The 18,003-nt window shown below is 43.6% G+C and overlaps 1 protein-coding gene across 2 annotated transcripts in view; it reads right to left on the reverse strand.

Annotated features, from left to right (window-relative positions):
• Positions 1-18,003, reverse strand: part of METTL9 (methyltransferase like 9) — a 42,358-nt gene that overhangs the window by 15,523 nt on the left and 8,832 nt on the right. For both annotated transcript variants that reach the window (XM_018567496.1, XM_018567578.1), the window contains exons 2-4: positions 17,707-17,897; positions 10,459-10,668; positions 8,019-8,203 (exon numbers count right to left, since the gene is read on the reverse strand). In XM_018567496.1, the coding sequence (XP_018422998.1) occupies positions 8,019-8,203; positions 10,459-10,668; positions 17,707-17,897 (586 nt within the window). The remainder of the gene's footprint in view (positions 1-8,018; positions 8,204-10,458; positions 10,669-17,706; positions 17,898-18,003) is intronic.

Consider the following 18,003-nt stretch of genomic DNA (forward strand, 5'->3'; position numbering starts at 1 on the left):
CACATGAGATTAATACCGTGCTGGATTAGTGTGATCCTAGTTCATTTTATTACTTCATTGCTGTGCTGTATGTGTATAGGCCAATAACGCACATACAGATCCAATGTAGTTGGATTTGTATGTGCGTTATAATTAATCAAAATTAATTGATTAATCGATTTTAAAAAATTTCGATTAATCGAACACAAATTTTTTTATCATTACCAGCCCTATTAAAAAGATATCTGCGCCGCTCGCTGGAATCACCCCCCTCTGCGGCACTCACAAAATCAGATAGAAGTGACATTTGAGGACCGATGAGCTGTTCCAGGCAGATGAGGTAATGCAGATCGGTTCTCCTGCACATGCGCGGTGAGCCGATCTGCCCTGGAACAGCTGACAAAGCTTTGGAATGCTTGATCTAATGGGCGGTCACACATTCCACCGCTGTCAAACTGGGTGGGATTACATTGAAATGTGTGAGCACGTCACCGGTCACACATTCCAACGTAGTCACAACATTTGATCGAACACCGGATAACGGGGAGTTAACTATATTTACTTTAATATATACACCACCACTAAACATTGCCTTTAAAGGATCACTGTACTTTTAATACTGGTATGCTTAAAATACCCAACCCTCCACAGTCCCCCCCAAATCCTATATGTTACCCGTTCCTTCTCCTTATAGATCTCCACTCTGTAGCCCCCTGAGAGTCGCAGAGCCACCTCCAGAAAAAGTGGTTGCATATGTGCAATAGAATCCCCATTCATATAAATGTAGAGGCTTGCCCCATGCTAAAGGTGAAAAAGGGGGGAAATATAAAAAAGATTAAATGCACCAAAAGTACAGTTATGTTTTAAAGAAGCACTTACTACTACTGCCTCACACTTGGGGGTCCATTCTCTGAAGGTTTGTTCTGTGTGAATAGAGACAAAACAAACATTTTCTTTTCAGGTCGACTGTAATGTAATATCACATTATGGCCTCAAGATGGAGCATTTATTTCCTGTGGTCCTCGGCTCCTTCTAGTGACCATAGTGCAGTGATACATTTGATGTGAAAAGAAATGTAAAAATGTTCATTTTTGCCTCCACTCGCACAGAACAAACCTTTAGTGATTTGCAGGGTACATGGCTCTGCTAATTCTCCATAAAAAGACCTCTTGATTTTAAAAGTAATTCAAAAGCTACAAATATTATATACATAACATGAATTCATTAGTTCTACTTAAATCAAATAGTAAACTAAATCGTGTTTAAAAAAAATGGCAATGCATCAATAACCGTGTTAATTTTATTGTCTAGTCAAAGTGGAAAATCTGGAAACTGAAACAAGACAAGGATGCATCCATGAACCAAACTCATGTAAGGGATAACTACATATATATTACTTTTCAATGACAAGATCTCATTTCATTCCAATCTAAAAATGTATTTTTTGTTGTTGCATTACAGAAAAACAAATCCAGAATGATTTTCCAGGCAATAGCACAGGAATACCATAAGAGATATGATGGAAAATCAAAGAAACAAGTAAGACATTTTCTGAACAGATGTGTCTCTATGTCTCTATAAAGAAAACAAAATACAAAAACTATAAAGCAAGTTCAGTAGGTGGGATGGGAACAGGTGTGAACATGCGTTCTGAGGATGTGTACTATACTTTGCATATTGCAAGACACAATTTGCCAAAGCCATTATTGGTTTTCAAAAAAAAAAACAATGGCTTTCCTAAATACTAAGATCCTCAATGGCAGAGCAAGCAACATCAAAGACCCTATGGGGTCACAGAGCGGAGAAGCCTCTGGAGCAGTACTCGGAAGACCATGGCTATCACTGTATGTAGCATAGGCTGCTGCAATGATTTTCAGCATCCCTCTGGATATCAGACATGGATACTTACATTGAGCCAAGCTGGACCAATGCAAGTTTTTTTTAATAAAAGATCATTCTCGGAGTTCCACTTAAAAGCGGAAGTAAAGTGACCTGGTGAAAGATTGCTGACAGGTTTTTTTTTATATAGCAGAAGAGACTGTGCAAAAAGATCTTCTGCCAAAAGATCTCCTACCTGTCAGCAATTGTTCCTTTTTCTGCGCACTGAGCTACGCACGCACGCACGCACAGCTCAGTGCACAGACCCGGCATTCAGAGATGAGGTAACTCCCGTATGCATATGCAGGAGTTACATTATGCCAGCTAGCCAATCAAAATGCTGAAGATGCCAAACCCGGAAGTGGACAGGGAGAAGGTGGCAGCGTTGGCGCTGGAGGGGAAAGCGTGCAACACAGCTCTGGAGGGGATCCTTTAAAAAGTAAGTGGGCCAGAATGTGCTAGTATACTGTACATTGTTCGCTTTAAGAAACTGCTGTGCCTAAAGAGCCTTGCCACAGTTCTGAACTTAGACAACAAAGAGATGTTGCTGGATAAATACATGGCCATTGTTTAGTAACTTGTTGTGAAGAACACTAACTCACTTAGGCCCCATTCACACCTGACCGTTTTGTAGCGCGTCCTACGCTCGATGAACGCTCTACAAAACGGTCAAAAAAATAAATAGCATTGTAGTAAATGGTATCGTTCCCACCTGTCCGTATTTCCGCCCGTCCCGAACGCACTACAAAACGGCCCACGCATGAAAAGGTCCCGGAGCGTTTTTTGCTGCGTATTGGTCCGTTTTGTAGGGCATTTTCCATTTGTATACTGCCAAGTAGCCTTTGGAATCGTGCGACGGTCGCGCAACTTTTTTACCGCGAATCGCGGTAAAAAAAACGCGTGACGGTCGCGCGACAGACGCGCATATTACAATATGCATAGGTGTGAATGGGGCGTTATTCAGGGGATTTAAAACGGAACTCCAGGATTTAAAAAGTTAAATCAACAACAAACACACCTTTAGAAATGTTTAGTGATGACAATCTACGGACACATACTTCTAGATAATTGCCGGCTTTGAATTCTTTGCATACCTGATTTCTCTTTTCTTCCCCAGTCTTCTCACAGCGGCCATATTTACTTAGGGCAGATTACTAGCTCTCCTATTACTACCTGGATTTCTGGCACATGTGACTAGACATGTAACTAGGACATGTGACCATGCACATCATCTCAGGGAAGGAAAACGCCTTTCCCTGAGATCTTGTGAGATTACAGATGAGATTTCCTAGCAATGCTCTGCTGATGACAAGGCAATTCCAGTGTGCACTGCGTTGGCAACCTGAAGTAATTTTGCCCTTTCAAAGCAGGAAGTGAATGCTCTGCAAGTGTAAGTATTTCACATGAAAGCATTTTACATCATCTGACATGTCTGTTATTATTAATCATCCTACATTAGAGGGATGCATTGATAGAATTTGATTTTTGAGTGTAAAGGTCCGCTTTAATTCTTGCAGTGGGGCTACCCCAACACTACAAGAACTAACTGTTGGTTTTCTCTAGGGAGTGAAAATAAAGAACAAATACTCACCCGATCCTCAGTCCTGCCTGGGGCTGCTAGACCCGTCCCCGCAGCCTCTTCTTCCCCAGGCTCTGGTTGTCTAAGGACTCGTAATGGCATCATATCTAATACAGGTCTATTGGACATGAAGATGCCGAGAGACATACCACAGCCAGAGGGGAGGGGTAGGGAGGCGAGCAGTCATTGCTGCAGGATGGAGGATCGGATGAATAATTCTTATCGATTTTCCCCCATAGAGAAAAACTGTAAGGGAGCCCGACGGCAAGGGATAATGTTTCAAAATCCTGGAGTTCTTCTTTAAATGTTCACTACACCAAATTATACTGAGCAAAACATGAGAAACCAACAAGGTGCCCTATTGTGTCTAGAAGACTTCAAAAAAGAGGGCAGGCTTCTGGAATAGGAGGCGGGGCTTAGCCGTTAGATGAGAAATCCTCTGAGTAAGGCAATGCTACAGAACTGCTGAGTAGTGTCCTGCTACAATACAGTACTGACCATAATGAAAATGCAGTTTACAAGACCCACCTCTTTAGTACCGAGAATCAAACATATTGCATCTAATCAAAATGACATGCTTTTATATATATATTTTTTATAACTATGTTTTTCTTAATTTTAGCAAAGCCAGGTAATAGAGGATGACACCATCTATCAAAACACAAATTATACACACTGAAAGCCATAAGAAGGACAGACACTATAAATACCATTCATGTTGGAGGAGATGCCCCAATAAGTGTTTCCTAAATAAATAAAAAGCTCTGTAACTTCTTTAAAATGCATACCTCATTCCCAGCTGTAACCTGCCAAATATTTCCAGTGCTTGTTTAGATATGCATGGAAAAGAGATCAGCTTCATGCCAATGTTATCATTATACCTTCATATATATTTTTTTATGTTTAATTTGGAATTCTACATTATATGTATATGGGGGTTCCACATCTGCTCATTACTGGCTGCTGCTTCTTTTTGCAATGCTTAAATAACTTTTTTTTTAACCCTTGCAGTGGGGGGGTGGTTAAGTGCGCATTTTGGTCTAGATGCTAAGATAAAAAAAAAAAGTTATACTCACCCGAACCTTGCAGTTGGCTAGCTGTGACAGTACCTCCTCCAGCCTGTCTGCTCCTACACTCCAGTGATAGTATGTCCCTCACATCCTACACACAGTGTATTTGACGGCATGATTCAAGGATCCTTAGTCAGCTGGAGCGGAGGGGCAGACGGGCTAGAAGGACTGGTCTAACAGCCAGGCAGCTGCGAGGATCGGATGATTATGACCTTTTTTATTTTAGCACCTAGACGAAAACAAGCACTTTACCCTTGTAGTGTGGGGGTAACCCCACTGCAAAGGTTAGAAAACGTTTTTCCCGGAGTTCTTCTAGTTGTTTTACAACAGTAGGTTGGATTACTCAGAGCCTTAGCTAGCTCCTTTTGAGCCCGAGGCAAGAGCGAAAAATTGTGCCCAACAGACTGTGCGGCATGCGACGTCATGCGTCCTGCCTCCAGAATGGCGGTGCACAACTTACAATCTAAAAGGGAGGGGGAAGTGATACATGAGGAGGTAGCTATGTGGGGATGAATTGTATGAGAATGTGATGGTTGAGTGGTTAGGTTGTGGTGGGATCGGCTTCCCTGAAGAGATGAGTCTTTAGGGATCGCCTAAAGGCAGTCAAGGTGGGAGATAGACAGACAGATTAGGGTAAAGAGTTCCAGAGTTCTATGTACTATAGTAAAAATAAATATATATTTTTTGTAGTGCAGATACACTCATAATTATATTTGTAAGGTTATAAGGTTATCTATGGTCAAAAAATGAATCTGTGTTTCTATATTGCATTTCCATATGTTATTTCCCACTCCTAATAACTACAGTATATCATCCAGATGTTTGTAAACTTACTTATTGAAGATGCCCACAGGATGTACTACCTCCATGTGCTGACACAATTTTACTCTGTGAGCCCTGTGAGTATGTACGTCCTGGTGTCTCCACTCTCCCAGAGCCAGCCTTCTGAACTACAACAATGTAACATTATAATTGCTTGCTGGAAGCAATGCATGATGGGATATGGAGTCTTGAGAAATGGAGACTGCATCACATCAAGTAGCAGGGAAAGAGACGCAAAGCACACTGGAGTTGTTGGAAGTGATGGGCAGACAGAAGGCAGCACTCAGTACGTGAAAGGGTTTTTTTCACGTACACTTTGATTGTATTATCAGAAAAAAACTCAAGCATTAGACATGTAAGCCAGCAAAACATCATTAATTCTGATATTCTGGAACTGTACCTTCCCATTCAGGAATAAGGCACTTTGATTCAGGAATCAGACCCTCCCATTCAGGAATCAGAGCCCTCAATTCAGGAATCAGAGCCCTCCATTCAGGAATCAGAGCCCTCCATTCAGGACTCAGAGCCCTCCATTCAGGAATCAGACCCTCCCATTCAGCAATCAGACCCCCATTCAGCAATCAGACCCACATTCAGCAATCAGAGCCCTCCATACAGCAATCAGAGCCCTCCATTCAGGAATCAGAGCCCTCCATTCAGCAATCAGACCCACATTCAGCAATCAGAGCCCTCAATACAGCAATCAGAGCCCTCCATACAGCAATCAGAGCCCTCCATTCAGGAATCAGAGCCCTCCATTCAGGAATCAGACCCTCCCATTCAGGAATCAGGCCCTCCCATTCAGGAATTTAGCCCTCCCATTCAGGAACCAGACCCTCCCATTCAAGAATCAGTTTTTAGAAAACTACAACAAAGTTGGTTTAAATCCTTGCAATGTACATAGAACACAAAGTGGGGGGGGGGGGGGGGTGTTTTGTTTAATTTATGTATATTACTATTTTATTTTATTTTTTTACTGTTGGAGGGGCTTTGGGGAAATATCAGGGATCTAAAGAGAACCCTGATATCTTCCTTTTGAAATATAAAAAGAGATTGGGGACACAGAGTCCTCTGCCCATACAGGCGGGGGAGAGCAGCGGGGATTTGAGGAGAAGCTGGAGCCTGTGCTGCTCCTCTTCTCCCTGCCGAGCCGCCTGACACCCCCATTGCCAATGGCGCCCTGTGCTCGCCATGGCAACAGGGGCGAGGCTGCGCTCTCTCTCAGATGTACCTGAGGCGAGTGCCTTACTCGCCCCATGGTAGCTACAGCCCTGGGATTACAGATGGCAATATGTGTCTAAGTTGTAGAACGAAGACGACCATGTTACAGAGGTTCCTCTAACTTATCCTAGCTCTTGGCTAGTTTAGAACTTAGAGCGACCCACCGCTATGGTTCCTGCCAATAAATAGTTGGAGTATGGTCTAGTCTCAGAATAATAGTGATTTAAATTTAGTAACATTTATTCCACAGTAGTTGTTGCTTTTTTGTGTATTTTTTTAATGCAGCAACACAAAAACAACAAACCAGAGTGAAGAAAAAAAAAAAAAAGTTTACAAACATTAAAAGATAAATGCACTCATCTTTTTTGCCCCCCAACCCTGACTTGAATGATCCCACTAACACCCCCTCGTAGATTTGTACTTAAGATCCAACGGGCAAGGCTCCCTCTGTTGGCCACTCCTGCACATTACAGCCCCACAGACTTCTATGTGGGGCCATCCCACATAGGAGATGAACGAGGCCAGGAGTGGGAGACTTGCAATGCTGGATGTCAACAAACAGCAGAGCAGTGGCCCTTGGATCTTTGTCTAAAAGTGAGCTTATTTTTTTTACAGAAAGAAGAAGAAAAAATAGCTAGGGGAAGCTGTGAAGGAAGGTTTTAATAGAAAATAATTAGAGTCAAAGGATAAGTGTTAATCCCAGCTGTCCCTACCTATTATAACTATACCCCCTTTTTACTTGCCTTAGATTAACAGGCAACCCAATTTGGGAGCTGTGGCTTAGGCTGGCCATACACCTATCAATATTTTTTACCCGATTCCTCCATCAACACAAACAATCGAGGAATCCCGCTGTTTACATTGTATTCTGACAGGTTCCGACAGGTGCCGGAATACCCGATCAGAGCGGGCAGCTCATTGGCTGCCAGCTCTGATCACTCGAAAATTTTCCAGCAGGCTCCTTTGATCAGCCGATAGAGGAATGCCGACTGAAAGGGAGCCGACAGCCCCACACACTGTGCAAATTTCAGCCGCAACATTAAAAACTCGCCGCAATTCGACCAGTGCACCTTAACAATGGAAAGTGCTTCAAACCTATTCTGAAGCCAGCAGGGCCATATGGTACTTGTGTGGCTTTTCTCCACAGGTCCTAATGGAAAAGCTGTCATTGCTCCTGATACACAAAGTGGGACTGTCTGACAGCCAAACCCTGCATATTACATCCAGAGAGCAGCTCCCCTGCTGTAATCTGCAGCTAGCCTTGCAGTGCATATCAGAAGCACTGACTTGATAAACAGAGTTTGTGGTTGTCACAATGCTAGCTAAGACTTGCCAGTGAGTGCAGCAAGAAACTGAAACACAGGCAGAATCCGCTTGTCTTGAAACTAGAAATGGGCCTTAAGATCAATGTTCTCTATATAAAGAATGTGTGCACAATCTATGAATGTAAGTAACAAACACACACTTACCATTTTCTACATAAGGGTGGAAAGGCAGGACTAGGGCAAGTATAACACGGCCTCGGGTTGGCTCAAGGACACTTCTCATTTCCTTCAATAAGGTGACAGGCTGGTGGCATCGGTCAAGGAGGTTTAAACAGCTAATGACGTCATACTGCAATCCTGTCCTCTGCCATTCATCAATATTTAGCACTCTACCAAAAGAAAGAGCATACATGTTTCTAACATCACTGCATTAACAAAACTGCAGACATGATAAAGTTTTACATAACGTGTAATACTTCTCCTGTTCTGAACAAAATACTACCCTAGATTTCCTTGTTGGCATGTCACATGATTGAATGCCTGGGCAGTAGTTATATGAGGTCAACTGAAGAGGACAGCTCTACTCAAGCATCAGTTCCCTAACCCCCTTCACGAAGACTGCACCTTTTTTCAGGATCAGTAAGTATCAAGAGGGCAATTTGTTACTATGTATAATTGTAAGGGGGCAGGATGGTCGGGGCAGGATGGTCGGGGGCGGGTGGTCGGGTAAATCTGCTAAGGAGCCCTGTTAAGCTCAACAGATAATTATCTCAAACGCTGATATTCTTTAAAGTAAACCAAAACAGCAAAACAAACAGCTGATATGTTTGTGACTCTGGGATATGAAGCAAAGGGAAATCTCCCTGACAGAGGTTTTAATCACTCTCCACGCTTTTCAAAACAGAAAACATTCAGATGTACTGTATGTGAAGCCACATCAATATAAACATTCAGGCCATAAACCCAATGCAATATTTTTATACATTTATTTTTGTTTGTTTTTTCTACCACATAACTGCAATTCTCTATTCATGCTATGGGCGAGACCCTGGGCTGCAGCGTCCAGCTAGAGCTCTCTTAAATTGTATGTAAACCCTAACAAATGAACTTATTTGCTTCCTTTTGGTCTGCCAAATATACCATCGAAAGTGTTTGTTATATCAGTTTATACAGTGCAAAAAAAGAAAAGAACTGTTGATCATGTCAGAAATTCAGGGCTCTGCACACTTCCTGTGTTATCTCAAGGAGTCGAATTAGCCCTCGCAGTTCTTATCGTGGACTACAGAATGATCAGCATAATGTGTAAGTGTGACCTTTGTTTTTAATGGATTTTTCTGTTTTTAACCCCTTCATGACTGAGGCCCTTTTTTCATTTTTTGCACCAGAAGTAAACAAAAATGAGCTCCGTTTTATTTGGACTAGGTCTAATCCATTATTTTTACTGGAAAAGGATAGAAAAGAGTTTTCTCAGGGAGACATAATGGGGGCTATTTATAAAGTAGTGAATGTCACTGTCACCAAACATTCACTGGTGGTCAATCACTGTAATTTAAAACACAAGCCCTTGGAAGATTCACCTGCAGTTGAGGTCCGATTCACTGTTTTAAAAACAATTTCACTTGATGGTTCGTTTAGGTTTTTTATTTGAATGAGTGACAGCAAGAGCTACAAACGCTGCGATTCCTGGAAGGAATTGGGTGTCTGAAATAACTTAACAGTTTCATGAATGGATGCCTCTATACAGTATAGAGGCATCCATTAATGAATGGTAACCGGTTAGCAGCATTGTAGAGCCGCAAATAACTGGTCACGTACAGTTTACATGGTGTTCGTGGTGGGATGTACAGTGTACGTCTCCCGTCATGAAAGGGTTAAAAAATGGTCATCTCACTTGAAGGTTTGTTTAGGCTGGTTACATGTTTTGGGGGATATAGACTCCCCCTACCTCAGGGCTTGAGCAACAATAAGTAACGAGTTCAGAAAAAGCTGGGGCTGGAATAAGGCCCCATTCACACCTATGCGTATTGTAATATGCGCGTCTGTCGCGCGACCGTCACGCGGTTTTTTACCGCGATTTGCGGTAAAAAAGTCGCGCGACCGTCGCGCGATTCCAAAGGCTACTTGGCAGTATACAAATGGAAAACGCCTTACAAAACGGACCAATACGCAGCAAAAAACGCTCCGGGACCTTTTCATGCATGGGCCGTTTTGTAGTGCGTTCGGGACGGGCGGAAATACGGACAGGTGGGAACGATACCATTGACTACAATGCTATTTATTTTTTTGACAGTTTTGTAGAGCGTTCATCGAGCGTAGGACGCGCTACAAAACGGTCAGGTGTGAATGGGGCCTAAGGGCTGGATGAGTGCCGAGTTGACACTCGTGACATGCTCGCAGTGAGGACTGCACGCGTGGTCTGCATCTGATATTTCCATTCAAATAAAAAACCTAAACGAACCATCAAGTGAAATGACCATTTGGTAATAAGTGCTCTTAACCACACATCCAGGTCTTTATTTAAGACGGTAACAAGTGTAAACAGAGGGAAAAACAATGATTTTTTATACAAAATGATGAGTACATTATAGGAAGAATTAGACACAACTTTGTAGACACGCACAGTACTTGGAAACACAACCCATACCTGTACTTTTTCTTCTGAAGTTGCCATATCATAGTCTGGGACATCTCGGTCACATAGGTCTCCTCAAAGTGCGGGCTCATAACTTTTGTCACTTCACCGTCTCCTGCTCCCAAATCTAGCAGCCTCTGGGATTTCCAGTCTGGGCTAACTCTGAGAAGTCTCTGGAATTGTTCTGTTGAAAAGACAAACATGGACCCCCGACCCAGCAACCTAATGGGGGAAGAGAAAAGAGAAAGTCAGGCCACAACAGGAATAGCGTGGAAATAAAAGAAAAACTTTAGGGTGAAACCTAATTAGCCATAAACAAAAGCTTTAAAAGTATGCAGCAGCCCTGATACATTTTTGGGCTGGTATACAGGCTATATGTGTGAAGCTGACTAGGATCGATCTCAAGAATGACCCGGCTGCTGTCCCCCTCAATTTGTCTGGCCTCTCACGGAACAGGTATAGACTATCTCTGCTGATACACCTGCTCAATGCAGCTAAAATGTGCATCCCCCTGCATTGGAAGTCAACCACTGCTCCAACCATGGCCATGTGGATCTCGAAAGTCCGGGAAACGGAGATGGTGACAGCCTCCCTACACCACCAGGAAACGAAATTCAATAAAAGATGGTTCTATTGGCACGAATACCTCCTCTCCTCAGAGGCTCCTCTGATGCCTTGATTATGTCTCTCGGCTTCACAAATTGCCTGAGCTGAGCACTGTTCCATACCTCCTAATGGATGGATGGCCTACCCCCCAACCCCCCCTTTTTTTCCTCTTATTCCACTCTCTCTTCTTAACTTTTCTACTTTTCTAGAAATACTTATTTGTTTCCCATAGCATTGTTTGACTGCTAATGCCTGCATTTTTGGGACACCAAGGACAGATTAATAAAAAAAAAACAAAAAACAAAAACAAAAAAAAACAACACATGTTTAGCAGCAGTTGTTAACACTACCTTTTCACACGCCTGTTTCAATACATACAGTGAATGTTTTATAGTGTTCATTCAATGGCGGTTTTTGCCAATGTTTTTTATAACATGACTTCACTCGTTACTGCCCAAGCTTTATGGATAATATACTTCTGCTACTTGTGTCTAAAATAAAGAATTATAAAAAATAAAAAAAAGTATGCAGCAGAAGCAATAGTCAAAAGTCATTCAGGTGCAATTGGGAAGATTCACCCTCTATTTGTCCCGTGACTTATCACTGAAACTGAAGGAAAATCCCAAATTTTGGTTTGTTTTCAGAACAGGAATAGATTGGAAATCTTCCAATAGGGAAAGTGGTTCTGGTGGAACCTGCTCGATTTCCCTCAACTTTCGGTTGTATCTATTGGACAGGAATTGAAGCGAAAACTCCCCAATGACACAAACATGCTCTTTCAGCAACTCAGCAGTCACTGCTCGCCCTCCCACCAGTAACTTAGCAGCCCTCCAACTCTTTGAGCTCTGGGTGAAGGGAGCTGCTGAAAGGAGGATTGGGGTGCCTCTGTTGTAAATTTTGAGGGATAACTGCTAAACAGTGAGGGTTGTTTTTTACAGCGAGGACTGCTAGGAGGTGGTGACTTTTGCACTTTGCATGTCTCTTTTGCCAAAGAAAAAAACCTCCGCCCTTAGCAAATTTTGTTTTACGGTCTGTGGAGAATGTGCACTTTGGTGTATATTCCAAGCATTTGAGATTGAAGCCAGATGTTGGGACAATACTAGTGATGCACTGAAATTTCGGCCGCCGAAACATATCACCCAAAAATGGTACTTTGGGTAAAATGTAGAATATACAATTTCTTTGGGCGAAATTGCGGTGCATGTCTAGTTTCTCTCCTTTCCGTTGGGCGCTGCTCGGTGTCCCCTCTGACACAGAGTAGAGTGAAGTGGGAAGGAGAGAAACTGTCAGGAGGTCGAGCAGGGCAGGGAGGAGAGCCCTGCCAGCACTGTCAGAGGAGGCTGAACTCTTCTCCCCGCCCACCCTCGGCCTCCTGTGACAGGCAGATCAGGATGGAGAGCGGTGCGGGGAGGAGACAACTGTCACAGGAGACCAAGCTCTCCTTCGCCAGCGCCCGCTCAGTCTCCTGTGACAGCGGGTCAGGATGGAGAGCGAAGTACAAGTGCTCAGCTATCAGTGATCTCTGAGTGTTTGTAAATAATTGATGACCTTATGTTTACTGTGCCCTAATTATGAATTAAAAGGAATTGCTCTAAATCACTTCCTGTTCATTCATGATTGTGGACATGGTAAGCATATGGAAATGTTATGAATGGAAAGGAACACTAAGTATAGAGGCTTCCTGTTCATTTATAACAGGGGCTGCAGAAAAAGAGATTGATGACACTGTGTCCTCAATCTCTTTTTCTATTTTTAAGGGGAAATATCAGGTATTTGTTTAGACCCCTAAAATTCCCCCAGAACCCATCGAAGGTAAAGTACAAACATTTCTATGAAATATTTTAAAAATTATTTTAAAAAGGTTAGAAAAAAAATGTATTTTCAGTTTCGGCCTGACAAATGTTTTTTATTTTCGGTTTGACAATTCTGTTTCAGTGCACTTCTAGAAAATACAACTCCGGGGGCATGGCCTAGCAATGGAGCCGTAGAGACGCGCGAGTACTGAGCTCTGCTCCCGAGTATACCCAATACAGCTAACTGACTGCAGCTACCACACAGCAACTAGTCGCCTCACCAAAACTCAAACTTAACAGACGAAGCTGCCCCGCCTGACCCCAGAGGAAGCAGAGGACCTAGAGTCGAACTACTCTACATATTCCAGACCCTGCCAGTGCACATCCCAATGACATTTGTGAAATTAGTGCGGAGAGAGTTTGCCTCCTTTCTATGGGCGAATGGTGCCCACAGATTAAACAAATCCTTAATGGCGCTGCCCAAGTCTAGAGGGGGGGGGATCGGCTTCCCGGATCCCATTCGCTATCATTTGGCTGTGCACATGGCAAGAGTTTTTGAATGGTGCAACGTGTCTTCAGATAAACGCTGGTTACATATTGAGCAGTCAGCCTCCCCCTTGCCAATGGCGGGACTGCTATGGACTACATCACCCCTTCCTAGGGACATACTTCAACACCCGCTGACGGGTGTCACGATACGCGTGCTTAAGATGGCTCCCGCAGCACTCCCTGACAGTGCCTCCTCTATAATGTACCTGGTCGTGGGTGATCCTGACTTTGCCCCTAGCCTAGAAGACAACTCTTTCAGACGCCTGGTGGAATCAAATCGCTTTAAGATCGGACATTTCCGACCTCTGCAAGACTTCCTCAGCCTAGATTCACTTAGTGGGGGTTTAGTCACCTAGTAACACCCCCACTGCTATGCTGGCAAGCCCTACAGCTACGTAGCTTCCTCACTAAACTTAACGCCTCTGCGCCTCCACGCACAGAATTGACACCGTTTGAGGACATATGCTTGGAAGGCAGCTATGTAGCCCATGGTCTGTCCAAGGCCTACGCCCTGGCGACAATGCTGACGGACCACCCTGAGCCTAGTTTTATAGCAAGATGGGAGAGGGATTTGGCCACTACATTCACCCAAGATCAAAAGGACTACATGCTTCACTTTGCACACAAGGCCTCGATAGCTAGCTCAATACAAGAAACAGGATTCAAAATACTTACCAGGTGGTATTATGTCCCTACCAAGTTGCACAAAATGTTTCCTCAGACCCCTCCGACAAATACAAGCTACCCTACAAACGAAAAGAAAATCTCGCCAATGTTTGATTATTTCTGCTTTTATTGATAGTCTACATACTGTAATGTATGTTTTATAACCATGTTCTATGTATCTGAAAACTTTAAAATAAAGAATTTAAAAAAAAAGAAAATACAACTCCTCCCATATGAAATGCATCATAAATGGCCGCCCAATGGAAGAAAAGGATCAACAGAAACAAAGAAGGAGACCGGGAGACAAGATGGCGGTGGCAGGCGAGTTAAGTCTACCATAATGTGCAAGTATCCTGTGCACATTTGCACATTATGGCAAGAGCAGCAAACACACAGTTCTACTTTAAATGTCATTTACTGTTAGTTACCATATGCTGTAAAAATACTTAAATGCCAATAGCCTGAGCACAGGTTTACTTTACTGTATGTGTACTTTTATTTTGGATAGATTATGGAATTTGCTGCCCATTTAAGAGATTTCCCTTCACTTTCTGCCCTGTAGACACAACAGGAAGTGAGAGGAAATCTCTTCAGTTAGGTAGGCACCTACCCTCAGACAGTTTTACTAGAGCAGAACGCCCCAGTATTAGACAGTTTTACCAGAACAAAATATCCCCTTCGAAAGATTTTTCCCTCTAGCCATGTTTTGCTGACAAACTAAAATTTTAAATGTACCTCTCATTTTCATTCCAGGTCACAAAGGTCACCAGAGGTTTAAAAGGAGAACTATGAGGTGAGTGCTTTTCACTCACCTCATAGTTCTAGCCGACCTGTGACAATGACTGTCACAGGTCGGCTCAGTAGATCGAGAAGTGAGCGAACAGATACTGGCGTTCGCTCACTTCTCGATCCTGTCATGGCTCTCTGCCGTGACAGGGGAGGGGCTGGATTCAGCTGGCTCTGCCTCTAGATAGGCAGAGCCAGCTGTCACTCACGCAGCTGGGCGGATCCAGACATAATTGTCGGGATCCGCTTCAGCTGCGGTGTCTCAGTATACCGCGAGCAGTAACTTGCGGTGTACTGTGGCGTCTCAGTATACTGCAAGCTGTAGCTTAGGGTGACGGGAGGATGCTAGTTTGTGTCCTCCCGTTACCCTAAGGAGAACTATGGGGAAAAGCCTTAACCCCATAGTTCTCCTTTAAATACCTCACTACTCCATCCAAAAATCATCTCAAGCCTAATATTCTTAAAAGGGTAAGCAAAATTGTATGTGCAGGTGAAGCCTGGTAAGTGAATTAAACCTCTGGCCTTTTATGTCTTGAGATACTCCACACGGAGAGATCTTCCTGCGAGAGTTACCCACTCCTATCCCAACTGAGATTTTGTATGGTCCCACCCGAGATTTTCGATGGCCCCTTTGCCAACAGGAAGAGAGAGACTCTCCCATAGTGGCTACAGCAGGTATGCAAACTCAGGAACTCAAGCTTGGAGATCTCAGCAATACAGTCTACAAGACTTATAAGAAACGTTGGTGTCTCCTTTCCCTTCACTACATTCTATGTTCAGTCCATAGACTAGCACACTGGAGGGCCCAATCACACCACGTGTGTTAGGCTCAATTGCTCAATGCAGGCCCAGCAACAAGTCACAATCCATTGTTTACAATAGACTCCATTCGCACCAATTGGTTGAGTTGGTGTGCACTTTGTAAAAATAAAATATGCTGCATTTAAACGCAGCACAATGGGCAGCATTATTGATGTCTTGTTACCCTGTGACCAGCAGCAGCAAACAATAAATGAACTGTGATAGAACTTTTTTATGTTCCATCTAGGCAGAGCTTCATGTTTTTGGAGTATATTTAGCCAAACAAAAAAACAAAAAAACAAAAAAAAGGGAACTGCATAGGATGCTGAGGTGTTCCTGCCCACCCTGAACCACAAACATATTTCCTGTAAGCATTACACTGCTGCGTTAAAGGACATCTCACCAGAATTCACCGCAAAGTTCAACCTACAGTGAATCTATAGGCAAAACCTTATTTTTTAAGTTTGAAAAAGAGTAGGGACAGGTTAACCTGTCTTTACCTCAAGTCCTTCACTTTCCCTTCACTTCCTGTCTCAGATATAGAACAGGAAGTGAGAGGGAAAACTATTCTAAAATGAATGACAGTAGCCAACAGAACAGATGTCAACACTGGAAGATTTCCCCACACCTCCTGTTTTCGCAACTGTAAAATTCTGGTTCCCCATTGCTTACTGTCTTGGTGACAATGGTCACATGACAAATAGAGAGCATGCATTTTCCTAGGGGTTGCAACAAAACCAGGGCTCTATGTGTTCCGTACGCTATACAAAAGCAAAGAAAAATGTTGGCTATAGATCCGCTATAATACACAGTATATCATACATTTCAGGGGTGTGAAATTCGTATATATCGCCCGACGCCCGGGACATGTAGTTCCGGGGCGCCGGGCAAGTGGTTTTTTCACTGTTTTAGCCCTTCTACGGACAAGTAGCAGTGCTGGTTTTCTTCTCTTAAATGAGCGCAGAGAGCGGTGCTGCGAGCAGGGGGCCTGGAGCCCCGAGAGCGGGGGCCGTGGACGGACGTGGAGCTACATACATAGTTACATAGTATTTGAGGTTGAATAAAGACATTAGTCCATACTCTGGGTGGGGACGCAGCGTAGAGCGCTGAGAGCAGGGACAGAGCGGGGGGCGTGGAGTAGTGATGGAGCAGTGACAGGCTCCGTCACCTCCCTCAGCCTCTGTCCCTGGCGGCCGCTGCTCGTTCCTGTCACAGGAGTTCTAGTGACAGGAACGTGCGTGACAGGGTCAATAAAGAGAACCTGTCACCCCCAAAAGCTAATCACACAGGGGATTGTTTAAAAAATAATAAAAAATGTAACTAAATAAAAATGTTAAAAATAAAAAGACGATAAAGTAAAAATAATAAAACAAATAGTTTTCAACTGTGATCGTGTGCAACCGCACGGGCAGGGCGGTATTGCAGCAGGAAAATGCGCAATCTGCCTGCCACGACTGGGGTGCCATTAGAAAATAATGGCACTGCCAGCGCGATCAGCAGTGGTGTGGGATCCGTGACTGCCCTGTCATCATGCACGAAACCAAGCGGATGGCTGGGTGGTCACGGAATCGCACACCACCGCCGATCGTGCTGTCAGTGCCATTATTTTCTAATGGCACCCCAGTCGTGCCAGGCAGATTGCGTGTTTTCCTGCTGCAATACCGCCCGGGCGATCACACACGATCACGGTTGAAAACAATGCGCGGTGCATGTCGTGAAAATAGGTACATCTCCCTTTTTTTCAGTGAACGGTCCTTCCCGTCCACCGGTACGGGTGTACTATCTGTACCTGTTCCACGTATTCTGAAGTTTGTTCGCAAATTGCAAGCACTCGTTGGTCAACGCGGTCACCTGACGGTACTGACCAATGAGAATGCTTCTTAGCACTGCTAAATACGGTTTTGGTTAAAAAATTTTTTTTTGTATCAGGACAAGTAGATTGGGCCCCCGCTTTAGTCCTTGGACAAGTAGTTTTTTCAAAAATGTCCACACCCCTGCATTTACAATTGTACTTTAGGCTTGAGTATGGTGGGAGGCGTTTAAAGAAGGTACAACTTACCCATTGATGGAGGTTCTGGACATAAACATGCTGAAGACAGAAGACATGAAGGAATGATACAACTGGATAGAGAGCCAGCCGGATTTCTCAATACTCCTGTCAAGAAACGTCTGGGTCCCGTCGTCTAGGTAACTCTGAACAAACATCGGCCTTAGAGCTTCGCTTAAGTTCTGAGTATCACATACGTACCACTGAAACAAAAAGAACAAAGCATTTTAAAGACCCTGAAACAAGAACTATGATCATTGTGTAAGCCAAGAATAGGAAAGGAACAAAATCAGCTTCAGTCAGGCTATG

The sequence above is a fragment of the Nanorana parkeri genome, unplaced genomic scaffold, assembly GCF_000935625.1.
Source record: "Nanorana parkeri isolate BGI_ZX_2015 unplaced genomic scaffold, ASM93562v1 scaffold3, whole genome shotgun sequence".
NCBI lineage: Eukaryota > Metazoa > Chordata > Amphibia > Anura > Dicroglossidae > Nanorana > Nanorana parkeri.